The sequence below is a fragment of the Gossypium hirsutum genome, chromosome D01 (assembly GCF_007990345.1).
Source record: "Gossypium hirsutum isolate 1008001.06 chromosome D01, Gossypium_hirsutum_v2.1, whole genome shotgun sequence".
Classification (NCBI taxonomy): Eukaryota; Viridiplantae; Streptophyta; class Magnoliopsida; order Malvales; family Malvaceae; genus Gossypium; species Gossypium hirsutum.
Window position 1 is genome coordinate 7,375,062 of NC_053437.1, and position 21,269 is coordinate 7,396,330.

Below are 21,269 nucleotides of genomic sequence, written 5' to 3' on the forward strand. Positions count from 1 at the left end.
CTTTGCTCGTTGTCGTGTAACGAGAACAGAGCAAAGACTAAGAAAGACCAATTTCACCCAGTCTCGTTAATTCTTGATTTGCTCTGGTGCCTCTCTTCTTCAGGTAGCCTTCTTCCAATCCACTGTGTCTTGTTGCTTCAATCCACTCCACTGCACTTCAGAAAGATACGGCTCGTAACTTCAATCTTCTTCGCAGCAACTTCAGGGGGACGAGATTGGTTTTAGTTTGCTCCACTGCAACGTCAGGGAGATAAGACTTGTATCTTCAACTTGCCCCACTGGAACTTCAAGGGGATAAGGTTAGTGACTTCGATCTGCTTCGCTACCGGTACAGGGAGACAAGATCTAGTGTTTTCAATTTGCTTTACTACCGGTACAGGAAGACAAGATCTGCTATCTTCGATCTCTTCCGCTGCCAAATACAGGAAGACAAGATCTGCTATCTTCGATCTCTTCCGCTGCCAAATACAGGAAGACAAGATCTGCTATCTTCGATCTCCTCCGCTGCCAAATATAGAAAGACAAGATCTGTTGTCTTCAACCAGTTCCGCTACAACCGAGAGAGGCAAGGTTTGTGTCTTCGATCTACTTCACTGTCAATGCAGGAAGGCAAGATCTGTTGTCTTCAACTAGCTCCGCTACAACCGAGAGAGGCAAGGTTTGTGTCTTCGATCTGCTTCGCTGTCAAGGCAGGAAGGCAAGATCTGTTGTCTTCAACCAACTCCACTAAAACCGAGAGAGGCAAGGTTTGTTTTTGGTCTGCTTCACTGTTAACGCAGGAAGGCAAGATCTGTTATCTTTAACCAGCTCCACTGCAACCGATGGAGGCAAGGCTTTGTTTTCGATCTGCTTCGCTGTTAATGTAGAAAGGCAAAATCTGTTATCTTCAACCAGCTCCACTGCAACTGATGGAGGCAAGATTTTGTTTTCGATCTGCTTCGCTGTCAACGCAGGAAGGCAAGATCTGCTATCTTTAACCAGCTCCACTGCAATCGACAGAGGCAAGGCTTCGTTTTTGATCAGCTTCGTTGTCAAAGCAGGAAGGCAAAATCTGTTGTCTTCAACCAGCTCCACTAAAACCGAGAGAGACAAGGTTTGTTTTTGGTCTGCTTCGCTGTTAACGCAGGAAGGCAAGATCTGTTATCTTTAACCAGCTCCACTGCAACCGATGGAGACAAGGCTTTGTTTTCGATCTGCTTCACTGTCAAGGCAGGAAGGCAAGATCTGTTGTCTTCAACCAGCTCCACTAAAACCGAGAGAGGCAAGGTTTGTTTTTAGTCTGCTTCGCTGTTAACGCAGGAAGGCAAGATCTGTTATCTTTAACCAGCTCCACTGCAACCGATGGAGGCAAGGCTTCGTTTTCGATTTGCTTCACTGTTAACGTAGGAAGGCAAGATCTGCTATCTTTAACCAGTTCCACTGCAACCGATGGAGGAAAGGTTTCGTTTTCGATCTGCTTCGCTGTTAATGCAGGAAGGCAAGATCTGCTCTCTTTAACCAGCTCCACTAAAACCGAGAGAGGCAAGGTTTGGTTTTGGTCTGCTTCGCTGTTAACGCAGGAAGGCAAGATCTGTTATCTTTAACCAGCTCCACTATAACCTCGGGGAGATAAGATCTGAAATTCTTCGGTCTACTCCACTGTAACCTCAGGGAGATAAGACCTGATACGATCTACTCTACTGTAACTTCAGAGAGATGAGATACTTTATTTTAATCCGCTCCACTGTAACTTCAGGGAGACAGGATAGTGTCTTGGATCTGCTCCGCTGTAATCTTAGGGAGATAAGATCTCTGGCTTCAATCTACTCCACTATAACCTCAGAGAGATAAAATCCGAAATTCTTTGGTCTACTCCACTGTAACCTCAGGGAGATAAGACTTGATGCGATCTACTCTACTGTAACTTCAGAGAGATGAGATCCTTTATTTTAATCCGCTCCACTGTAACTTCAAGGAGATAGGATAGTGTCTTGGATCTGCTCCGCTGTAATCTCAGAGAGATAAAATCTCTGGCTTCAATCTGCTCCACTGTAACCTTAGGGAGATAAAATCTGAAATTCTTCGGTCTACTCCACTGTAACCTCAGAGAGATAAGACCTGATGCGATCTACTCTACTGTAACTTCAGAGAGATGGGATCCTTTATTTTAATCCTCTCCACTGTAACTTCAGAGAGATAGGATAGTGTCTTGGATCTGCTCCGCTGTAATCTCAGGGAGATAAGATCTGATACGATCTACTCTACTGTAACTTCAGAGATATAAGATTCTTTATTTTAATCTACTCCATTGTAATCTCAGGGAGATAGGATTACCAGCTTCAATTTGCTCCGCTGTAATTTCAAGGAGATAAGATCTGATATTCTTCGGTCTATTCCCTAGGGAACACTACCTGTATAATGAACCTAATTATGCCTAATGATTAGGATGGCATGATCAAAATGAATTAAATGCTCCTAATTAGACATGTGTGAATGGTGTTTGCATGAATGCAGAATTTTATTTTTCGTGAATGATCTCGCTTAGGTTATCATTACTCGAAGTTTATTAAGGCTTTGTCATCGAAGTGCTATAACACCTTCATTCACGACTGGCATTTTCTGAAGAAACATTTAGCCAGGCTGCCCCCACTATAAACCTCAAAGTTATATCCACTGGGACGCCAAAATTTGTACCATCATTCTCCCGCTATAATACAAGGGTATAAATATGTGGCTTTTCCTCTGTCTTCTTTTGTCACAATTCAGGATCTGAATCGTTCTAGTTTCTTATACCATTCTCAGAGTGTCGTACCAAGCACTCATGCACTAATGAAGGCTCTCTTCTCCGAGGTAACCTCTTCCTATTACCTGATGATCATTACTTGATCATTTATTTAAGCTTTGTCATTAACATTACATCTTGTCATTTTGTTCAATCAATGCACTTGACAACATAATCCAAAGAGAAAGTCTAAATTTAAACTCTTCCTTCTCAAATTTCTAACTCCTAAATTTGGTGCTCTAAACAATTGTCCTGTTTCAGGTTCCTATATTATTTAGAAACTTTTCAGAGTAATATGCAAAACTTCCTTTGTGAAAGTTTTATTAGTCCATTAATCATTATTCCAATGCAACATGCTTGCAAAAAGGGTCATAACAATGGATAAGAATAAAGTTGATTCTGAGCATAGCTCGAAAGAACAAGTTATCCAAAAAATAGTAAAGAAGGATGACAAAGAAATTGATTGGGAATGTATATCTTGGAAAAGAAAAAAGGTATTCCAAGAACAACAAATAATATGAGAATTAGGTGCCTCAGATATCGCAGCTTGAACTTCTCTGTACAAACCTTCTGAAGACCATTTTGAGTTTAACATGAGTTTAGGAGATCTATAGTACTTTGTCGATGCCCCAAGATGTCGCATACCCCTTCCTGTTGACATGCCCCAATATGATCAAAATTCGAATCACTCTGATCGCCTCATGCCCTATTCTGAACAAATATTTGAGCCGCCCTTTTCGGGTTTTCAACTCAAATCCCCTTTGGCCTAAGGCGCCCTTTCCAGGTTTTCCCCTTAGCCTCTCCATTTTTCATTTTCATTTTTCATTTTTCATTTTTCGTTCTCATTTTTCTTTTCTTTTTTTTTTGACTCAGAGTGCCCTTTGCGGGTTTTCACCTTGGTCCTTTCTCCTTCTTTAAACGAAGTATTTCTTGACTGGATCCGAGTTTATAGGACTAGCAATCTCACTCAGGATCAGTGCTCTTCTGAAGAATGTCTTCTTTACAACGTAGGGACATTCTTGGTTTGACATTCATTTCCCCTTGGAATCCTTTTGGAGAGGAATGATCTTTTTCGACATCCAACCCTCTCGTGGAATTCTCTGAGATGACACTGTTCATTATGGGCTCGTATCATTTGTTTCTGGTACATCTGACCCTGAAGAATAGCTTTTAACCTTTTTCCTAGGTTCAACTGATCGCATCGCGATTGGATCCATTCTGCTTTATCCAATTCTAGCTCAACTAATACCCGGAGAGAAAGGATTTCTATAGGTAAAACTACCTAAACCCCGCAAACCAAAGAGAAAGGTATTGCCCCGATACAGATGTTCGACAAGCAAGGAAGGCAAATAGTAATTTCTCATGCCAATCCTTGTAAGTCTCAGTCATTTTCCTTCAATTTTCGATGTTCAACTCTAGGCAATTCAGTGACGAATCGTGGTGTCCTCTTCTGAGTTAATTTGAGACCTCAGCGATCGTGCTATTGTTTAAGCTCAATGCATTCTCCAATACCCTCTTCTCTGAAATTCTATATAATTATACGATGACTTTGGCTCATGAAGTAGCCTCTCAAAATGAAGCAATGCCCATTAGAAGTCTTCGATAATGGTGATGTCCATGCCTCATTGTGCTCGAAATTTGAGTCGCCCTTTTCGGGTTTTCAACTCAAAACCTCATTTGGTCACAAAGCGCCCTTTGCGGGTTTTCGCTTTGGCCTCTCCTTTTCTTTTTCTTTTCTTTTTCATTCTAATTTTTTCATCTAGATTTCTCTTTTTTTCATTCTTCTTTCTTTTTCTCATTTTCATTTTGATCTTGATTTTGATTTTTTCTTCTTTCTTCTTTTTTTTATTTTGATTTTTGATTTTTTTTTCATTTTCATTTTGACTTTGATTTTGATTTTTCTTTTTTTCTTCCCTTTTTTGATCTGAGCCTTTTGGGGCGCAACTACGACAAAAAACTTTGGATCTTCCTCTTTAATCAGGATGGACCCAACAACAACTTGAAGAGGTAAAAATTCGACTTCAAATGGGCAAAGCTATGCTGACTCTACGAGAAAGGTATTGCCCCGGCAAAGAATTACATCGTTCATACTGTAAATTTCTAACATCGTGCTATTGTGCAGATTTCATTATTGGCGTTTAACCCGGGGCATATCCTGGTATGATCATACGAAGACATCTTTGAACCCTAGAGGTCACTTAATAAGGTGTTGCTTCGTCTCTGCAGTCAGGTCAATTCTAATCTTTACCACGCTCACAATTTCTAATGATTCTTTGTGAGGTAGGATCTGTCTATCCTCTTATTCAACCATCCTTAACAAGTTAGGAGATAAACTACAATCTTTGTCATTTTCAAAGCCCTGAGATCCCTCTGAACACATACCTCGCTTAAAAGGAAAATATGGGTCTGTAGCAGAGTCATTCACGTCATTGATATCTAGAGACTCATAATAAGTACCAAAGAATATACAAAAGAAAGTATAAATTTATGAATAATTATTTATACAATATGATTATGAATGAATGATGTGGAAGAAAATCTAAAAGAATGAAATAATCAGAAATAATTATTTAAAAAAATGAAAGAATATTGGCTCAAAAAGGAATGCAAAGATGTATTTTATTAGAATAATGACGTTCAGACATTAGCCTATTTCACAAAGGAATTTCTATTGCTTTAGGCTAGAAACAACAAAAATGTTCTGAACATTACTCTAAATAAGCCTTGATAACTACAGGGATTTCTTCCACAAGCTAATTGTTTAGAACACTCCAGAATTCATAAGGGCTGACATCTAACAAGGTCCCTTCCCAATTGTGTCTTTAGACACGTCGTTGATGTGAACATTTCCCAACACTTCTTCGTACACCTCATTCACCTCGTCATTAATATGATTGGACATTGTATTTTCTGCACTAGATGAATCATCAAATTTAACAACGCCCATACTGATAAGCCTTTCAGTCAGTTTTTTAAAGGCAATGCAATTCTCTACTGAGTGCCCTAAAATTCCCGCATGATAATCACATTGCGCGTTCATATCGTACCATTTGGGATAAGGAGGTTGTAAAGGGGTTAAGTAACGAGGAGCAACAACATGCGCATCGAACAAGCTTTGATACCACTCCTTATATGACATCGGAATTGGTGTGAACTGGAGCTTCTCAGTACCTGGTTTCACTCCAGATTCTTGCTTTAAAGGGCTCTGATAGCTGGTGGTCTCCGTCTTTGGCCTGCCCATAGTGATTGGTTTTGAGTGGCCCTTGTTATATCCACCTACATTATACCTTTTATTCCCATTCTTCCTTGGGGCATTTATAGTATCTGGGTACTCTACCCTCATATTCTTTATTTCGGCTAGATTAGCAACAGGATTAGTTAAATCATTCCCCAAATTGGATCCTAAACCTGTCAGGCAATTCACTGGTGTCGATTAGGAATTTTTTTTATGAAATTTATTTAGAATGTTGTAATTAGTTTTTTTAGAAAAATAGCATTAAAAATAAAATGATAAAAAAATATATTTAATAAAAAATAAAATACGAAAAGAAAAAAACGGAAATTGTATATTCACGGAAAGTAATAAAATCCGAAAAAATGGTATATTTAATAAATTTCAAACATAATGCACTAAAATAAAGTAAAAATATAAAATTAGAAATTATGAAATTTTTTAAAGTAATAACTAACCATAATAATAATAATACTAGTTTTTTACTAACAATAATACTAAGTAACATTTAAACCCTAAAAACTAATAATAATAATACTAACTAAAACTATCAATTTGAGTTTTATTAATCTTAATAACTAAACTAAAACAAAAAATAATAAAAATTATACAAAAAATAACAACAAGATAATCAATTATTTTTAAAAAAATACCTTTTTTTCTCTTCTCTCTCTCTTTTTCTCTCTTTTTCCACAACAACTCTTCTTTCTCTTCTTATTTTTCTGCTTCAGCTGGACAGAGCTGGTGTTTATAACATGACTAGTGCCGCCCATGGGAATGGCACCTTTGGTGCCGCCTATCAGTTAGGCACCTTTGGTGCCGCCAATCAGATACCCTCCTCTAGGGTATTGTCAAATCGGCTGCAGCTTTTTTTTTCTATTTTTTGTTTTTTTAGTATATTTTGGTAAATAGAAAATATATAATATTTTGGTTATTTTTATTTTCTTTTATAATATTTTAGTAAAAAACCCACCATTAGGACAATAGACTTTTTTTTAATTTGCTATGAAAAGATGTATTTGATTTGTAATAGGGCCCAATCGACCCAGGCCCAAACATAAAAAACAGCCCAAAATAGTCCCTAGCCCAGCAACTAAAGAAAACCTAAGTGAAAAATAAACCCTAGCCGCATGTCTGCCCCGACGCCGCCAGCAAGCATCCAACCACCGCACGCCTCGGGGCCACTCCTCCACGAACGCTCCCTGATACCTGCAAACACGGACTCAAAGAGTCCGAGAGAGAATAAAATAGCAATATAGCAAATTATATTCGTTTTTTGCTTTTGTTTTCGGGCTATAAAAGGCCCTTCTGTAATCTGTAAAAGGGGACGGGATTGTATTAACGAAAATACACAGAGAAATACACAAGGAATTTGAAAGAAACACCTACGTTTTTAAGGTGAACTATTTTTTTAATATAGGCTTTTATTCTTTTTATTTCATTTTTTTAAAGAAATAATACAAAAGAAGGGTGAGGGGTTTACCTTCGAAGCTTCGCCGATGAAGCCCAGCCGCGCTCGAATCGGAGGTCCGGCGGAGGGCCAAGGCTTGAGGCGAGGGTGTGTTGCGGCGGCCTGGGTTTAAAACCCTAGCAGAGGGGTTTTTTTTAGTTTTTTTTCTTTTATTTGATTTCAAATTATTTTTAAGGTAAAAATATGTTTTAAATAACGGATCAAAACGGTGCCGTTTTAGCCAGGCTTGACCCGCGCGGTGACCCGACCCGAAGGGGAGGATCCGCGCGCTCTGACGTCAGATGGGAAATTTGCGCGATTGGTCCCTCCCTTTTGCAACGCATATCAATTAAACCAGTTTTATTTTGTTTTAAATTGGGCCGCATATTTGGTGTCTGTTTCAATTTAGTCCCTCGTTGCGCAGCGTTTTGGAATGAGGGGATAATTTCCCTTTTGGTCCTCCACTCTTGCGCGCGCATTCAACGTGGTCTTTTTTTTCCTCCGAATTTACCCATTTTTTTCCCTTTTAGTTCAGTTTAACCCTTTTTTTAAACTGTTTTATTTTTTTTCTAAATTATGTTATACTATTTTATCATGATTTTATTATTATTATTTTTATAACATACATACGTTTTATAGTACATATACATTTTTTTATTTTATAATTCATACATTTTCTTTATATTATATACATACAGATTTTCGCAAACACATATATATATTTTCTCATAGTTTATTTATATATTTTGTTCTTTTCTTATAAATATGTACGCATATGCATACGCTTTCATTTTTTTTTATTTTCTACTTTTATAAACTCTATATTTTATATGTATATGCTAATACATTTTTCCTATTCTTTGAAAATGTATACACATCTGCATGTTTTTATACTCTTCTTTTATTGTCATTACATATATACATGCATATTTTTGGAAATTATTATAAATTTGTTGTATGTATTTCTTCACTCACCCTTTTCATATGTACACTTATATTTGTATGCTAAGTATGTGCCCACTCGTATTTTCGAATTTGCTTGTATATTGTACTTGTATATATATTTTGTAAATATGTACTCATATGTGTTTTACATTAAAGTTTTGTATCATATCGTACATTATTTTTTTAACATACCCTTTTTGAAAATATATTTTGGTTTTTACCATTCATCAAAGTTATCTTCTTGACTTAAAGGCTTTTTTGAATAAAAGCATTATTGGAAGTTTGAGATTTTCGAGGGAAATTGAGCCTTAACGCATTGGGTTCCGATTTTCTTTATCAATCTTAAATGACCGAGAATATTTTTTATTCAAAATGCATAAAAATCATTTTTGGGAACTTAACTTGTTGTGCCCTAACGTATTGGGTGTGGCATGTTACTTTCTCGAAATGAAGATTTTCGTATAAAATAAAAGTGATACTCAAGTTTGGGGAATTATGAGGAATTGTACCCTAACGTATTGGGACTCGATTTCTTTACATGACTTGAACAATTGGTTATCCTTTTGCAAATTTCATCATTCAAGCTTATTTTAAAATCTTTTTAACTTTCGACACAAAAACATCAAATAATCAATTTGGTACCGATTTTGGGCATTATGAGGGTGCTAACCATTCCTCGTGCGTAACAGACTTCCGAACTCGTTTTCTCAAAATTCGTAGACCAACATAATTTTTAAGGTGAGCCGATCACACCTTAACAAAGGATCGGTGGCGACTCCAGTTTTATTTTAAAAAAAAGTCGACAACTAAATTTTTTGTTTTTCAAAAAAAACGGTTTCGACAGCTTGGCGACTCCGCTGGGGACCTTGAGAGTCGAGCCATAAACTGATTATGTTTGTCTTTGTGTCGAAAATCAAAAGTTTTAAAAATTCACGAGTTCCCTTCGCATTCATCGTTCTTTCATTTTGATGTTGGCAACTTTGCATTTGCATTTTGCATTTTACCCTTTAAGTGAGAGCGAGAAACTAGTCCTTCGTGAGGTTTTCACCTCTGTGCAGGGTAGTGGACTGCTTCCGGGAGACATCCGTACCTATGTCTTCGTGAGATTTTCATCTCCGTACAGCCATAGGGAAATGTGTCCCCCTGAATCGAACTCGATCCACATGAGCCTATAATGGGTGAGGATCGAGGAATCTGCTAGTTCGGGTACCCTTACTCTAGAAACCAAGCCTCATATAGTGAGCTTTAGGAACTTGACCTAGGTAGAACTATCCCAAAACCCTAGTGGATTCCTGATTAAGTGTTTCTTGCTATTTTATGTTTGTATTGGATTAGATCTCTATATGTGATACTGACTTGGGTTTCTTTTGTTTTGATTTCATGACATCATGATTGCACAGCATTTCATCCTAAAAGGGCATTAGTTCATATTCGGTTGCTAGATAGAAAGCTTATCATGGAAAAAGGGTTTCTTGATAAGGTGGAAGATAATACGGCTATCCAAACTTGGTCTGAGACAATACAGCAGGAGAAAGGCGATAGTTTGGCCGAGGGATATGTGTCGGAGTTATGGGACTTCACTCGTGTTAGCGTGACTTAGAATAACTTACAGGAATTAAAGGAAATTTGGGACCGGTGGAATAATGAGATTAAGCAGCTTTTCTACTCTAGCTATGGAGATCTACCTTACTTGTTCGACTTAAAGGTGGATAAGCACTTATTTCGTGCCTTAGCCCAATTTTGGAATCCTGCTTATAGTTGCTTTACCCTTGGAAAAGTTGACTTAGTGCCTACGGTCGAGGAATACACGACATTGCTTCGTTGTTCAAAAATTCAAGTGGACAAAGCCTATTCAAGAGCTGCTAATGTTCCAACTTTTTTGAAGAAATTGATGAATATTACGGGGATGAGTGAGCAATGGGTCGCAGCACGAATCAAACAAAAGGGAGATAGTAAGTGCATTCCTTGGAGGAACCTGAAAGGTTTAATTCTAGCGCACCTGGATACGAGGAAGAGGGTTGATGTCTTTACCTTGGGTATTTACGGTTTGATTGTCTTTCCTAAAGCTTTGGGACATGTTGATGAAGCAGTCACTGACCTTTTTGACCGTCTTGACAAGGGGGTTACACCGGTTCCAGCAATTCTGGCAGAAACCTTCAGATCTTTGAATGAATGTCGAAGAGTAGGTGAGGGTAGATTCATCGGATGCACGCAGCTCCTTTTAGCATGGTTTCACAGTCACTTTTGGAAGGTGGATAAGGTTTCCTATCGGGTTTTTTCTGAAAATTATTTGCCTTTGAAGGAAATAGTGGCATTACCCAGGCAGGATGGTATCTCAAAGGAAAAATGGATGGAAACTCTTCAGAATCTTCAAGAGGGGGATATTGAATGGAGAGCTCCTTGGATGCTGTCAGATGAGATCTTATATAGGTGTGGAGATTTTGACTGGGTCCCTTTACTTGGGATTTGGGGGGCTATTGGCTATGCACCGTTATTGGTACTGAGACAGTATAGGTCAAGGCAGTTCGTACCAACAACCCATGGATTAGCTCAGTGTGAATTCTCGTATAAGTGTGATGGTTACAAGAAGAGGATACAAGAAATGACTAATGCTTAGAGGCAGACTCGCCGATTGAAGAGGTTGGCAGTAAGTTCATCAACGACGCCTGAATATATCGAGTGGCTTAATAGAAGGATCAATGATAACATACCTGTACCAGGTCAAGGAGACAGTCAATTTGTGGAAAAGCATGTACATATGGTCCCTTCTGAGCTAGAAATTATAAAGAAAGATTTTGAAAGAAAAAATTCTAAGCTTGAGAAGAAGATAGAGCAAATGGAAGAGGAGAAGATGAATTTAAGGCTGGACATAGATGCTCAGAAACTGGAAACTGAAGGTCTGAGAAAAGGGAAGCGCAAAGTCGAGGAAGACCTGAACAGCTTGAAGACAGATTATAAGAGATTACGTTTGTCAGTGAGAACTGCTGGGTTGGGAAAAACCTCAGAGCAGTGGCGTCAAGAGATTCAAGAAGAAAAGGCCAAGGCTGATAGGGGGAAAAGAGATTTCAGGAGGCTCAAAAGGAAAATAAGTCATTTGAGAGGAGTTTGTCAGAAAGCCAGAATGAAAGAGATAAACTAAAGGCTAGAGTGGCTGAACTTGAGAAGATTTTTTATCAATACCGAAATCGAAATTCAGTGGCAGAACTGCAAGCAAGTTTAAGCAGGATCGAGCAAATGAAGAAAACTATAGGGGAATTAGAGACAGCGTCGCAGAACTATGAAGCCAGGATTGAGCATCTGGAAGCAAACGAAGATCATCAAAGTGAACAGCTTCACTATCTCTAGGATCAAGTTGCAAGAAGGGATCACATTATGGGAGAAGCTGTGGCTCAGATTCAAGGGGTAGCTGAGCACCTGCAAACTTTGGCAATACAGGCTGATATACTAAGTGTGAAGTACGAATCGGAATCAGATCAGGGGCAGAAGTTGGCATCATTACTTAGGGAGATTAAAGTGCTAAGTATTAGGGCAAGGCCTTATTTATAGCTATTTTATGTAAAGAAATTTTTTCTCTAGTAAAGTTTTCTGAGTGGAATTGAATTATAATTAACGCCTTTTTTGCATTCACCTCATGCATCGCATCATATGCATTAGCATCACATTATATGCATTAAAGACCTTTATTAAATCCTAATAAGTTAAAATCATTGCTCAGTTAACCTGGAAACCAACCAACCAACCCGACACCGATACGACACTCGAGCAAAGACAAAAGATATGGATCAGAGATTAGAAAAGCTCGAACAGTACCAGAAGGAGATGCAAGACTGGCTTCAGCTACAAATGCAGGAGCGGTTAGACAAGATGAAACAAGAGATGTCTGAGAAGATGCGAGAATCCCAAGAGGATATAATGGCAAAGTTAACCCAACTGATAACTAAGAGAGGTAATAAAGGAAAGGGCCCCATGGCAAATGTCGATGAAGGAACTGATGATGAAATTTTCTACCCTCCAGGTTTCACCCCTCCACATATGCGAGCCCAAGCTGAGTACCCGCGCAAATCTACTGTCACTATCATGCCTCAGCAACTTCGGGCTGGTATTTCGAACCTCCAAACTGGGCCGGATTCTAATCCCGAAAATAATCCTATTAACCCTGTCATTCCTGACTTTGATGAAGTGGTTGAGAAGGAAAGAGTGAAGGAGGAGTTACCAAGACAGTTAGAGGAAAGATACAAGTGGCTCGAGGAGAAGTTCAAGGCGATGGAGGTCACTGAGAATTGTCGAGATTGACGCAAAAGAGCTGAGTTTAGTGCCAGATTTAGTACTCCCTCATAAGTTTAAGATGCCTGAATTCGAAAAGTACAATGGGACAAGCTGCCCAGAAGCTCACATCACCATGTTCTACAGACGAATGGCGAGATATGTTAACAACGACCAACTCCTGATACACTGTTTCCAAGACAGCCTTGTAGGGGCAGCATCCAAATGGTACAATCAGTTGAGTCGTGCCACGATTGGTTCATGGAGGGACCTGGCACAATCGTTCATGAAACAATATAGTCATGTGACAGACATGGCTCCTGATAGAATCACCCTTCAAAACATGGAGAAAAAGCCGAGTGAAAGCTTCAGGTAGTACACATAGAGATGGAGGGAGGTTGCGGTCCAGGTTCAGCCACCGCTCTTGGAAAAGGAAATGACCATGTTGTTCATTAACACCCTGAAGGCACCGTTCATTACACATATGTTAGGAAGTGCCACAAAAAGCTTTCCTGACATAGTCATGAATGGTGAGATGATTGAGAACGCCATCAGGAGTGGAAAGATTGATACGGGAGAGAGTAACAGAAGATCGGCCTCGAAGAGGAACGAAAACGAGGTGAACAACGTTGGCATGTACAACAAGGGTTACTCAAAGTCAATAACAGTGAGTCAGCCAGGAAAGGTGGCTGCCAATCAGCAAAGCTCGTCGAGATAGGAGGTCGGTACAAGGCAAAATACTGAGAGGCCCCAATTCACACCAATTCTTATGTTGTACAGGGAACTATACCGAAATTCATTCGACGCACACGTAGTTTCCCCTTTCTATCTGAAGCCCTTGCAACCCCCGTATCCCAAATGGTATGATGCGAATGCACAGTGCGACTATCATGCGGGACTAACAGGGCATTCTATAGAAAACTGTACGACTTTTAAGAAGTTGGTTGAAAAGCTCATTGGTATGGGTGTCGTTAAGTTTGATGACTCGACCAAGGTAGAAAACCCATTACCGAATCACACTGATGGTGGGGTAAATATGGTGGGTGAAGAGAGAAGAATCAAGGCAGACATTACGGATGTAAAAACTCCTTTGAGATGGGTCTGGAAGGAGATGGTGAAAAGGGGACTAATCGTCTGAGAAGAAAGTTGTGCAAAGAGGGAGAACTACTGTGAGTTCCATCATGAAGTGGGGCATGAAATCCAGGAGTGTATGGGGTTCAGAGCCCTGATACAAGGTATGATGGATAATAGGGAGGTGGAATTCTGTGAAGGAGTTCAAGAGGAGAGTTATGTATGCGCATCAGAGTTGGCATTGGGAGTCCCGAATGCTAACCGTCCTGTGGTCATTATCTCGCGACCTCAGAACAGTGAGATTGGGGCACGAATAACACCAAAAGTAATCATTCAAAAACCGATTGTGTTTGCATATAAGGATAACAGGAGGGTTCCTTGGAATTACGATTGTAATGTGACAATCCCGGGGAAGGAGGATGTAATCAATAAAGAGGAACAGGATAAAGGAAGGCACTACGAACAGATGAAAGCACGAGTAGAGCCAATAGGAGGAGAAACTTCAGTTGAAAAGAAGAAGAATGTGGTTGAACCCGAATTGTTGGTCAATGAACCAATCAAAGAGGAGGAAGCTAGAGAGTTCTTGAAGTTCATAAAGCATAGCGAGTATAGCGTTGTGGAACAACTGCACAAACAACCAGCTCGCATATCTGTGCTAGCTTTACTCCTGAACTCGGAGGGACATCGGAATGCACTACTGAAGGTGCTAAATGAAACTTATGTGGCCGACGATATCTCTATTAACAAGTTGGATCGACTGGTCGGCAATATAAGCGCTGATAACTTCATTTCTTTCAGCGATGACGAAATACCACCTGGGGGTATGGGATCTACTAGAGCTTTACACATTACTGCAAGGTGTAAAGGGTGCATATTACCGGGGGTTCTGGTAGACAATGGATCGGCATTAAATGTATTGCTCCTATCCACGCTCAACAGGCTACCTGTGGATAGTTCGCATATGAAGTCATGTCAGAACGTGGTTCGAGCATTTGATGGTACTGAGAGGAGGGTCATGGGAAGAATTGACATTCCCTTGTTAATTGACCCAACTATTTATGAGGTGGACTTCTTAGTTATGGATATCAAGCCTTCTTACAGTTGCCTATTAGGAAAGCCATGGATTCATTCAGCAGGTGCGGTACCGTCATCGTTACATTAAAAACTGAAGCTGGTGTCAAAAGGCAGGGTTGTGACGATAGATGCTGAAGAAGATATCATTGCATCTGTGACCAACGATGCGCCTTATCTAGAAACGAGCGATGATGCAATCGAATGCTCTTTCCGTTCCTTGGAGTTTGTAAATGCAACATTCATCCGTGAGGGAAACAAGATCCCGATGCCGAGAATATCAATGACCACAGAGATGGGTCTGCAGTTGACTGCTGGAAAGGGAGCTTTGCCGAGAAAAGGATTGGGGAAGTATCTTCAGGGCCGAGTTGAGGCTCCAGTGTTGAAAGACAAGTAGGACCGTTTCGGCTTAGGATACAAGCCAGATGCTAGGCAGAAAAGGATAGAGCAGGAAAAGAAGCAAGAGAGAAGAAAGGCTCGTTTGATAGGTGATGAAGTCAAATGGGAACCCATGACCTTTCCACACCTATCTAAGACTTTTGTATCGGGAGGATTCGTCTATCAAGGAATTCTAGGAGTCAGAAGTATTAACACGGAGTTAGAGAGTATTCATGCCGTGTACGAAGAAGTGACGGGAGGAAGAACTTTGCTGGATATTCGTCCTTACGAGTCGGGAAGGGCGCTAAACAACTGGACTGCAGAAGAAATACCAGTAGTTTTTAGGATTTCCTCAGAGTAATGTCCAGAACTCCCTTATTGCTTTTAGCCTAGAAGTGATAAGGATTCCTTTGTGAAATAGGCTCATGTCTAAAAATCGTTATTTTTATAAAGTTCATGTTTGCAGTCATTTTTGGAGTAAATCTTTCTTTCCATAAGAGCAGTTATTTTGAATTTTTCCTAAACTACACTTGCATTTCATTCATGACCATATTGCACCGAACAAATTCCTGAATCCATATTGTTTTTATAACAGGTCCTACGATATCAATGATACGAATGTCACTCTTACAAATTTAGAGTCTCCTTTTGAACGAAATATGTGTTTAGAGGGATCGCATGATTTTGAGGATGACGAAGACTGTGGTTTGTCTCCTGACTTGTTGAAGATGGTAGAAAGGGCCGAGAAGTAAATCCTACCTCATAGGGAATCAAGAGAAATTGTGAGCTTGGAGGAGGGTAAAGAGGTGAAGATCGAATCAGATATCTCTGCAAGGACAAGACAGGACCTCATCGAATTACTCCGAGAGTTCAAGGACGTGTTTGCATGGTCATACCAGGATATGCCGGGGTTGAGTATCGACATTGTAGTCCATCGTCTCCCTATAAGAGAAGATTGCAAGCCAGTGCAACAAAAGCTCAGAAAGATGATGCCTGATATCGTGTTGAAGATAAAGGAGGAGGTCCAAAAGCAGTTTGATGCCAGATTTCTGCAAGAAGTCAAGTATTCTGAGTGAGTGGCTAACATCGTACCAGTTCCAAAGAAAGATGGAAAAGTACTAATGTGTGTGGATTATCGGGATTTGAACAAGGCTAGTCCAAAGGATAATTTCCCATTGCCCCACATCGACACATTGGTAGACAATACTGCGGGCTTTTCACTATTTTCCTTCATGGATGGTTTTTCTGGGTATAATCAGATAAAGATGTATCCTGAAGACATGAGAAAGACTACGTTTATTACGTTATGGGGGACGTTTTGTTATAAAGTGATGCCGTTTGGATTGAAGAATGCAGGAGCGACATACCAAAGAGCCATGGTAGCCTTGTTCCATGACATGATGCATAGGGAAATCGAGGTTTACGTTGATAATATGATCGCGAAATCTAGAACGGAGAGCGAACATGTGCGGGTCTTGAGAAAGTTATTCTTAAGATTGAGAAAGTTCCAGCTCAAGCTTAATCCAGCGAAGTGCACTTTTAGGGCCAGGTCAGGAAAGTTGCTAGGCTTCATAGTCAGTGAAAAGGGAATCGAGATTGACCCAGACAAAGTCAAGGCAATACGGGATTTACCTCCACCTCGCACTCAGAAAGAAGTTCGAGGTTTCCTCGGAAGACTGAACTACATCGCTAGGTTCATTTCACAATTGACTGAGAAATGTGACCCTATATTTCGTCTTCTGAAGAAACATAATCCTGGTACTTGGGATGAAGAATGCGAAGAAGCTTTTAATAAGGTGAAACAATATTTGTCTAGCACTCCAGTACTGTCACCACCTAGCCTGGATCGGCCGCTGATATTGTATCTTACAGTATTTGATAATTCCATGGGGTGTGTGCTAGGCCAACATGATGAAACGGGGAGAAAAGAAAGGGCGATATATTATCTCAGCAAGAAATTCACTGACAGTGAAATGAGATATTCGTCTATTGAGAAGTTATGTTGTGCCTTGATTTGGACAACCCGAAGATTAAGGCAGTACATGTTATACCGTATGACTTGGCTAATCTCAAAGTTAGACCCGTTAAAGTATATGATAGAGTCAACTGCTTTGAATGGGAGAATGGCCCGATGGCAGATCTTACTGTCTGAATTTGATATTGTTTATGTGAGCCAGAAGGCTGTGAAAGGGAGTGCAATTGCTGACTTTCTAGCTAGTAGAGCTCTGGAGGACTACGAGCCGTTGAGTTTTGATTTCCCAAATGAAGACCTGATGTGTATAGCGGCTACTGAGGAAAATCCCCAAGAAGGACACGGTTGGAGGTTAAACTTTGATGGAGCCTCGAATGCTGTGGGTAATGAATTGGGGTAGTCCTAGTGTCCCCGAATGGTGATCATTATCCTTTCACTTGCAAATTAGATTTTGATTGTACAAACAACATGGCAGAATATGAAGCATGCATCATGGGTATTCGTGCAACTATAGAGCGAGGAATCAAAGTGCTAGAGGTCTATGGAGATTCAGCATTTGTGATATATCAGCTCAGGGGTGAATGGGAAACGAGAGATCCCAAATTAATCAGTTATCGAAAGTTGGTCCTCGAATTGATTAAGGAGTTTGAGGACACCACTTTTTGCTATCTCCCACAAGATGAGAACCAGATGGCTGATGCACTAGCTACTTTAGCCTCTATGATCAAGGTGAACGGACATGGGGATATGAAGCCAATCCAAATGAGTATCTATGAAGACCCGGCTTATTGTTACAATATTGAAGAAGGAGAAATTGATGATAGTCCTTGGTATCAAGATATACTACGGTATGTAAAAAATCGTGAGTATCCTGGCCAGGCAACGGAGAATGAAAAGAGAACTCTGAGAAGACTAGCCACTGATTACGTCTTAGATGGGGAGATCTTGTACAGGAGGGGAAAAGATCAGGTACTGCTAAGATGTGTGGACACCGTGGAAGCAAATAAAATTTTGGACGAAGTCCATGAGGGCATCTGCGAAATGCATGCCAGTGGGTTCACAATGGCTAGGCAGATTATGAGATTCGGGTATTACTTGTCCACCATGGAAGGGGATTGCATCAATTACTCCAAAAAGTGCCATAAATGTCAAATCTATGGTGATAAAATGCATGCACCTCCTTCACCTCTTCATGTCATGACTTCTCCATGGCCTTTCTCCATGTGTGGTATGGATGTCATCGGGCCAATATCGCCGAAGGCTTCAAATGGGCATTGTTTCATATTTGTGGTTATTGACTACTTCACAAAATGGGTAGAAGCTGCTTCGTCTACGAACGTTACAAAGTCATCAGTCAGTAAGTTCTTGAAAAGGGAGATCATATGTCGGTATGGAATGTCTGAAAGAATCATATCCGACAATGCATTGAACTTGAACAACAGCTCAATAGTAGAAGTCTGCAGTCAATTCAAGATCAGACATCACAATTCGTTGCCGTATCGCCCAAAACTGAATTGTGCAGTGGAAGCGGCCAATAAAAATATAAAGAGGATTGTGGGAAAGATGACTGAGACTTACAGGGACTGGCACGAGAAATTACCGTTTGCCCTCATTGCTTATCGAACGTCAATCAGGACCTCCACTGGGGCAACGCCTTTCTCCTTAGTTTATGGCATGGAGGCAGTCTTGCCCATCGAAGTTGAAATCCCTTCTCTCCGGGTTTTGACTGAGCTACAATTGGATGAGGCGGAATGGGTTCAATCTCGATACGATCAATTGAACTTAATAGAGGGAAATAGGCTAAAGGCTATTCAGTATGGTCAAATGTATCAGAAAAGAATGATGCGAGCCTACAACAAGAAAGTCTGACCCAGAAAATTTCACGAGGGGAACCTGGTGTTGAGAAAAATTCTTTCTCTACAAAAGGATTTTAGGGGGAAATGGATGCCGAATTGGGAGGGTCCTTATGTTGTAAAAAAGACCTTTTCTGGAGGAGCCTTGCTCCTGGCTGAAATGGATGGAAAAAACTTGCCTAATCCAGTAAATTTAGATTCAGTCAAGAGATACTTTACTTGATGAGGGGAAGGAACCAAGGTGAAAACCCGCAAAGGGCGCTTTGATTCCAAAATAAAAATGGAGAGGCTAAGGTAAAAACCCACAAAGGGCACCTTAAGACCAAAGGGGATTTGAGTTGAAAACCTGAAAAGGGCGGCTCAAATTTTGATTGTCACGTGGTAGTCTTGTTGTACCTAATTCGGCAGAAAGGAATAAATGACATCTTGGGGCATCAACAAATACTGTGAATCTCCTAAACACGTGTTGAATTCAGAAGGGTCCTCGAAAAGCTGTATAGAGAAATTCAAGCAGAGATATCTGGGGCACCTATTCATAGTATTTGTATTGAATTCGTTGTTAAAATATTTCATTCTTTTTCAATATAAATGTCCCTAGACAATTCCTCTATCATTGACAATCCATTGCGAGCTATGCTCCCAAACTAATTTTGTTTTATCCATCGTTATGATCTTTTCGCAAGCATGTTGCATTAGAATGACGATTAATGGACTAATAAAACTTTTACAAATGTTGCATTAGAATGACGATTAATGGACTAATAAAACTTTTACAAAGGAAGTTTTTCATATTACTCTAGAAATTTCTAAATAATACAGGAACCTGAAACAGGACAATTGTTTAGACCTTACCGGGTTAAAAGTGTTGAGATATCTAAGAAGAAAGAGCCCGAGTTAAGAGTTTTTCGAGTTTTGTCAAAGCGTTGTCGTCACAAAAGAGGCCTTCAGGAATAATAGGCAATAACAATTTCGACATTAATCATTCCCATGACATAGCATTCAAATGTCATTCATACATGTCTAGTTAGGAGCATTTGATTCGTTCTGATCATGACATCCTGATCATTAGGCATAATTAGGCTCATAAAGTGAGTCATACAGGTTATGTTCCACAGAGAGCAGATCGGTGAAATCATAAAGCCTTGTCTCCTTGAGTAACAATGGAGCGGGTTGAAAAGTAAAAAGATTGAAGCCACAACGGCAGATCTTACTTCTTTAGCAGTGCAGCAGAATAGATTGAAGCTACGACAACGGATCTGGTTTCCCTGATATTGCAATTAAAAAGATTGAAGCCACAATGGTGGATCTTACTTCCTTAGCAGTGCAGTGGAACAGATTGAAGCTACGACAGCGGATCTGGTTTCCCTGATATTGCAATTAAAAAGATTGAAGCCACAACGGCGGATCTTACTTCCTTAGCGGTGCAGTGGAACAAATTGAAGCTACGACGGCGGATCTGGTTTCCCTGACATTGCAGTTGAACAAATTGAAGATTACAGATCTTATCTCCCTAAGCAGTAGTGGAGCAGATCAAAGATGGTGGATTTTACCTCCCTGAGGTTATAGTGGAGTACATTGAAGCCAGTAATTCTATTTCCCTGGGCAGCAGTGGAATCGATCGAAGAAAGCAGATCTTGTCTTCATGTATTGGTGTGAAGTAAATCAAAAAAAGCAGATCTTGTCTTCCCATACTGGTGGTGAAGTAGATCGAAGATACAAGTCTTATCTCCCTGAAGTTGCAGTGGAGCAGACAAAAGTAACCAATCCTATCTCATTGAAGTTGCAACGGAGTGGATTAAAATCACAGATCTCATCTCTCTGAAGTTGCAGTAGAGCAGATCACATCAGATTTACCCTTAAATTGTAGCAGAACAAGTTGAAGCTATAAGACTTATCTCCCTGAAGTTGCAGTGGAGCAGATTAAAGATAGCATATTTTGTTCTTTTGAGAAGCTACAACATATGAATCCTATCTCCCCGACATTCCAGTGGAGTAGATTGGAGCACCAGTTCCTATACCTCTGAAGATGCAGTAGGAAGGAACGAGGTTACTTAAAGAAGAGAAGCATTAAAGAAGCTGAGGCTCAATAAGACTGGGCACAATTGGGCCTTGTAGTCTTTGCTCTATTCCCGTTACACGACAATGAGCAAAGAGGGGCAGCTGTAATAGGGCCCAATCGACCCAGGCCCAAACATAAAAAACAGCCCAAAATAGTCCCTAGCCCAGCAACTAAAGAAAACCTAAGTGAAAAATAAACCCTAGCCGCATGTCTG

The 21,269-nt window shown here is 40.1% G+C and overlaps 2 protein-coding genes across 2 annotated transcripts; both read left to right on the forward strand.

Annotated features, from left to right (window-relative positions):
* The first annotated feature begins 12,964 nt into the window (after positions 1-12,964).
* On the forward strand, positions 12,965-15,190 carry LOC107917183 (uncharacterized). Its single transcript, XM_041086325.1, has 4 exons — positions 12,965-13,023; positions 13,432-13,765; positions 13,856-14,858; positions 14,907-15,190. The coding sequence occupies exons 1-4, from the start codon at positions 12,965-12,967 to the stop codon at positions 15,188-15,190; spliced, it is 1,680 nt and encodes a 559-aa protein (XP_040942259.1).
* Positions 15,191-17,635: 2,445 nt separating this feature from the next.
* On the forward strand, positions 17,636-19,012 carry LOC107917184 (uncharacterized). Its single transcript, XM_016846560.2, has 2 exons — positions 17,636-18,231; positions 18,778-19,012. Exons 1-2 carry the CDS (start codon positions 17,636-17,638, stop codon positions 19,010-19,012), a joined length of 831 nt encoding a protein of 276 aa, XP_016702049.2.
* The last annotated feature ends 2,257 nt before the right edge of the window (positions 19,013-21,269 follow it).